Source organism: Nanorana parkeri, unplaced genomic scaffold (assembly GCF_000935625.1).
Source record: "Nanorana parkeri isolate BGI_ZX_2015 unplaced genomic scaffold, ASM93562v1 scaffold757, whole genome shotgun sequence".
NCBI classification, from domain to species: Eukaryota; Metazoa; Chordata; class Amphibia; order Anura; family Dicroglossidae; genus Nanorana; species Nanorana parkeri.
The window spans coordinates 647,256-653,588 of record NW_017307025.1 but is presented as its reverse complement, the minus strand read 5'-3'; the positions used below and the strand labels follow the sequence as shown (position 1 = coordinate 653,588).

Genomic DNA, 6,333 nt, shown 5'->3' with positions numbered 1-6,333 from the left:
GTTGTCTATGTCCCCGTTGGGTAGATTCACCCTGCCTCTTTGTTCTGGTGATGATTATCACTGGAAGTTATGAAAATCCCAAATTTTGGGTTATCAACAGAACAGGAACAGATGGGAAATCTTCCAATGGGGACACTAGTTCTGCTGACCACCAGGGATTTCCCTCTCTTTGGAGGGATTTCCTCTCACTTTCTGTTGTGGCTATGAAACAGGAAGTGAATGAAAATCTCTCCAATGGGACACAGATAGCAAAAAAGGTGATGGATTATAACCCTCCCTTACTCTATCTAAAATGGCAAAAAAACTTTTGGCTTCAGTTCTACTTTAATGGAAGTAGCAATAAGATATCGTACATTGTCCCCTAAGTACCAGGAATTTCTCAGGGCTTTGGCAGTGGATTAGGGTAGGGAATGCAGTGTTAAGCTGGCCATACACCTATAGAGTATCTGCAGATTTTCTATGGTCAGATAGAAAAAGTGCAACAGATTCCTCCATCTACGCTAAACTGTGTGGATGGAGGAATCTCCCACTGGGCCAAGCTTCAGTATCTTGCTAGTTGGCTTCGCTGGCTCTCAAAATACCTGAACAATCTGATTGGATGCAGGCATCGTTCAGGTATTTTGAGAGCCAGCAGGGCGACTAGCCAGATACTGAAGCTTGAGATTCCTCTATCCACACAGTATAATGTAGATGGAGGAATCTGTTGCACTTTTTTCATCTGACCATAGAAAATCTGAAGATAATCGATAAGTGTATGGCCAGCTTTAGGAAGAACAAGCTGCTTATGGTCCCTTCTAAGCATCAAACGTGTTATTTGTCCAAGGTCTACTGATATCACTGCTGTGGTGCTTCCTATTGCTGCTTGTCTTTTGACAATTCTCTAAAGTGCACGCGAGGTCCTCCAAACGCAAGGGGGCGCCGTAAAGAAATTGTGCGACTTTTTATGTCACACACCGGCTGGCCTAGTGCGGTAAGGTAAGATAACTTTAGACAAATGTGTCACAAAATTGAAAGTTCACTCTCATTGTCACAAATGTTATTGAATTTGAAGCGAACGCGTGAATGAGGCGGACAGTATGCATTCGGACATTATAACCATCGTTATACATTCGCCCTCTTCAAAGATGGCTGCTACTTGGAGCATCACATGACAGGCGCTTTACGGCTTTTTGCGTCGTGAACTCTCTGGAGTAGAGGACGTTCGGAGCTGCTGAGGTGTGCCAGTTACTAGTTTGACCTCAAGCGGTAGGTAGAGCTGTGTAAAGACATGTTTTATAATCGCGGAGTCTGATCGTGTGTGTAGTGGCTGCTGTGCCTGTCATGGTGTATGGCAGAAGGGCACTGGCCTTGCAGAGCCCTCAGGAGAGATGGTGGTGGCGACAGTCTTGTCAGCCTCTAATCTGAGCCCCAGTATCACACTGTTTGCTCTCCAGTGTGTGCAGGTCATGGACAGTGCATGTAGTTTACTAGTGCAAGGGGCAGGTGAACAGTTGTCGTTAAACTCTATAAAAAAGTTTAATTTACATGGATGGTCTTATTAGCTAAACATCTGTGCATTGCGAGCCAATACATAAGCATGGGTAACATCATTTATGTCTCATCAAGATAGATGTTATTCACTCAGAAGCATCAGAAAATCAGGTTGTCAGCATCGTTAAAGTCAAAAGATTTTTAAGCTTTTTCAAATTGTGATTAAATCATGTTCAATTGAGTACTGTACCACCTAAATGATCATTAAATACAATGAAACTGAATATAGACAGCTAATACTTTATCTGATCCCATCTTAAAGATGAACTTCATTAAACGAGAACTATTGGAAGAGTAAAATGTACTTTTCCCAAATTAGTGCCAACATTGGACACTGCAGATGTCACACGACGGCACTATATACTGAGAGCTGATCATGTAACTGCTGATCACTCAGTTCATGGTCTCCCTACAGAGAGTAGTTACTGTCAGTTCCTTGAAGGGATTTCCCCCTCCCATCTCTCCGTTCCTCCAGCACTCATTAGAGGGACAGAAAAAAGAGGGGGTGGGCACAGCTGGCGCTGGCTCTAGAGAGGCAGAGCCAGCTATCAATTGGGTAGCGGGGTGAGGGTCCGTTCACACCAGCTCCTGTGCCTTCCAGCACGATTTGCTGCTGAAACGCACTGGAGCGCATTATAGCAGTCTTCCTGCCTTTTGCGGTGGGAGGGGGCGGGGCTATATATTGAAGTTAATGGCACCGCAGCCACACCTCCCATCCGCAGTACGATTGTCCGCACCAGAACACGTGGCAAACAATGCCTGCATTCCGGTCCAGTGCAATCTAAACAAATGCTGCAAACACTATTTTTTTAAGACCGCACTGGACTGGAACGAAGGGCAATCCTGTACCTCGTGTTTCGGTGCGGGTGATTGCACTGTGGGCGGGGGGTGTGCCTGTGGTGCCAATGGCACAGCTACGCCCCCTGCTGCTCTTGAATGCAAGAAGCTGGCTGGGAATGCGCTCCAGTGTGCTTAAATGCTTGCAAGTAGGGATGCACCAATACTAGTATCGGTGCCGATACTGAGTATTTGGTCGAGTACTCGTACTCACCCAAATGCTTCCGATACTTGTCCCTATACCGGAACTTCCGGTATCGGAAAGCCGGGCGGTGAGTCGTTACACACTGCCCAGCTTCCTGATTGGCCAGGAAGCCTGGCTCCATGCTTCCTCATCACCAGGGAGCATGGAGCTGGCTAATCAGGAAGCCAGGGGGCGGGTAATGACTCGCCCTCCTGCTTCCTGGTTGGGCGGGAAGCTGGACGGCTTGTTATGACTCGCCACCTGGCTTCCTGAAGCTGTGCGACCAGTCATTACTCCCTTCCCGCCATGTTGTCTACTTGGATTTAGATCTACTTAAACAAGAGACTTTAGACAACTGGATTGTAACCAGTCCATCCTAATTTCTCTTTAGTTGGTAATTAATGCTGAAAAAGTGATTGTTGCACTGATAAATATTATAACTACTTCCTGCTTGTAAAAGATGAAAATATCACTTTGAAGTACGGCATAAATGTAATTTCTAACCCTTGCTTTGCTGGTGCTCTTTGCAGTCATGCCATTTATTGATCTTCAGAGCAAACTCGGCATTGATGTAGACAAATGGTTGCTTCTGCAGAGTGGAAAGCAAGCTGATCACAATGCTGGACGTTGCCACGCATTTGAGAAAGAATGGGTGGAGTGCGCCCATGGCATTGGACAAGTCCGAGCAGAAAAGGAGTGCAAGTTGGAATATGAGGACTTTCTGGAGTGTATGCACAGAACCAAAACAGTAAGTGGGCAGCCTATGTATGTATTGAAGAGAGTATGGTGCACTCCTAACAGCTCCTCGACCTATGTGTGCTGCAGTGTTTAATAACGGATGGTGCCGTTCCTATTCCAGAAATTGTGGCAATCACCAGTACATGAGCAATTTATTAGTCACATAACAAGCAGTGCAGCATTTTGGATCTCTAACCAGCTGCCTCCTCAGGTAAACAGTGAAGTTTAGCTCCCTCCGTGATGGACTACAATCTCATATTTAGTTTAATAATTTGTATTGCGATTGCAGTCCACCATGGGAGTGAGCTTGGAGCGGTGACTACTTTACAACACACACGGGGACCATGGGGAAGAAAGTAGCCACCCTCCAGAAGGAAGGACAGTGTCAGCAGTAATTCAGAGATGATTTGAGGATCTACAGCTGAGTGATACACAAATAACATACATGTTTGGTAATTGTTAGGGGACTTGAATGTATTTTTAGGATTTACCTCCTGAGTTTAGTGTCACTTTAAATGAGTTCTCACTAGAGCTTCTTGGAGCTCACAAGCAGCGTCGCCTTTTTGTTGAACAGAGCGCTGTGCCATTGGGGACGGTAGAATTAAATTGAACTTGATGCTTTATACTTCCTGAACAAAGCATAGTTTTGCTGCTATGGACCCGCTGATCGCCTATATGTGAAACACCCGGTAACGGGTGTGTGCAATGGTCGGGTCTTTTCTGCCCGTGCGTGCCCGCTATAGATCAGGTGGGTTAGAAAACAGGGGTGTCTGAAAGCAATTGGATAGTACCTGGCCATCCAGCTCCCTGGAATTAATGTGAATACTATCCCTATATTGGCAATGGGGCATTCCAACAAATTCTGTCAACTGGCAAATGGAAATTGTTGGTATGCTGCATTGACATATTCAGTTGTATTTGTAGTCATAAGCTGGCAGAAATTATTAGAATTGCTGTCTGGAGGGCCACCATAGAGGTTGTTTTGAAAAATGTGTTTTGATGCATTTTACACTTGTATTAAAATTGACAAATGTTTTAACATTGTTAAATGGGAGAGGCATGAATGTGGCTTTAGGTGAAATGTATGAGCAGAGGGAGAAGGTATGATTATATAGGTCATAAAAAGGACATTTACTATTTGTATAGGTTGTTATATGACCGTCTGCACAGTATGAGCCAGCAGAATGTATAATGTGTCATTCTTTCTTCCAGCTGGAGCGTTTGAAGACCATCAGGAATCAGATGAAGAAACTAGAGAAGGAAGGGAAATACAAAGCTCCGGATTTCAGTAAAGATGAAAACACACCTTAATGATATGAAACTGAAGCTGTTTTGTTTTATTTGTTTTTGTGTCTAAACTATTGAATGCAGCCAAACTCCTTGCTGTATATTAAAATGCTTCATTCAAGTATTACTGATTTCTATTTTTTTCCAGTCGGGGTGGAGAATTTTCTTGCACGCTTTATTTGAGTAGATTTGTATGTATATTTATTCCTAAATGGGAAATAACAGTAACTGAAAGAAAAAATTAGGGCTGGTAATGATCAAAATGTTTGTGTTCCTGATACTAGGATCACACTAATCCAGCATATTAATCTCATGTGCCCCACACAATATGGCCGCCGCTTGAGTGTGGCAACTCAGAATAATATTGTGCTGGATTACAAATGTATTTACATAGTATAGTAAAACAGCAAAGCCCTAAGGGTGATTTAAACATAAGTATTAGCTTAATATTTGAAGTAGCAGCACCTGTCCATTCCATTTCATGTAAGGGCCTGATTGCAACATAATATCAGTAAATTTCAATGGGCACATTTCTGGGAGCGAGATGGGGGGGTGATGGAGAGCCACATAGTGCATATATATAAGTTTAAGATAAGACAGAAGCTTGGTGCTTCTTGGGTAAACTCACCGGCCCTGGTGGCTAACGAAGGGAAGGGGGAGGAGTTTGGTGACGTCACGGACATTGACGTAACCGGACTCCTCCCCCTTCCCTTCGTTAGCCGACAGACACTTGGGGAAGGGGGGAGGAGTTCGATGACGTCGATGTCCATGACGTCACCGGAGAGGTGAGTCTTTTCATTTTCGATCAAAACAATTTTAATCAATCAAAAAGTTTAATGATTAATCGAGGAATTAATAGTTAATTTCCCCAGCCCTAAAAAAAAATCTATATGTATTTGTGCATAAGGTGAGCTAACAGCATTGGAGTTGTCTAGGTCAAACCTTTTGGATAACGCTTCTCCTTTTCATCTGCCACATACACTTAAATTGGGATAGCAGGAACAGTAAAACAAAATCACTAAGTATGCACAGAATGTATATGTTAGATATATATATCTATGAACAAGTAATGTAGTCTGTAATTCTTTTCAGACAGTCTTACACACCTTTCCCGCACTGCACAGCCAGGAAAATCATTCTGCTTTCCATTTCAGCATTGCTACTCCCTTGATCACGAACCTGCACCCTGCGCAAAGGGACATGATTCTAATCCTTATTCTCCAATAAGCAGCATGGAGGCTGAGAGGTGCCAAAAGAAGCTGTATTAGGAAATGAGTATCAGAATAGAGGTGTGCAAATCACAAGAGTGACAGAACATAATTACAAATTCTTTTTGCAGGTAAAAGAGTAAGACGTAATGCCCTATGAAATGTAAGTGGCGCTCCTAATGGGGATAAAACCTCAGAACAACCACAGGAAGAAAAAGAGGAAGAGAGCCCTTATGGTGTAGTAAATAGATATGTTGTGGTCATATTGCAGGAAAAACGTTGGAAAATAATTGTTGCAAAGCTAAACCTACTGATCTATCAACAAGGTTGTTAGTGGCCTTGTGAGTGGTGACTGAAACCTGTGTGAATCAGAGCCTTAAAGAGTAAAGCTGTCTCTGCATAATATATGGTCACTCTCAATGCCCATAGAGGCCTAATCCAGGTATCTCAAGTGACATCAGGATAGACAGAAGCAAGGGTGTAAATGTAACGGAGAGGTGCCTATAGATTAGCAGTGGTGAAATATAGTGTCTCAATACATCCCAGACA

The 6,333-nt window shown here is 43.4% G+C and overlaps 1 protein-coding gene across 2 annotated transcripts; it reads left to right on the top strand.

Moving 5' to 3' along the window:
- Window positions 1–1,143: 1,143 nt before the first annotated feature.
- Window positions 1,144–4,697, top strand: NDUFS5 (NADH:ubiquinone oxidoreductase subunit S5). 2 transcript variants are annotated; one of them, XM_018564519.1, is made up of 3 exons: window positions 1,144–1,215; window positions 3,082–3,299; window positions 4,502–4,697. In XM_018564519.1, the coding sequence occupies exons 2-3, from the start codon at window positions 3,084–3,086 to the stop codon at window positions 4,598–4,600; spliced, it is 315 nt and encodes a 104-aa protein (XP_018420021.1). In that variant the 5' UTR covers window positions 1,144–1,215; window positions 3,082–3,083; the 3' UTR covers window positions 4,601–4,697. The 2 variants fall into 2 exon arrangements, with proteins under 2 accessions (XP_018420021.1, XP_018420020.1); XM_018564518.1 differs by having other exon boundaries at window positions 1,148–1,245.
- Window positions 4,698–6,333: the final 1,636 nt, after the last annotated feature.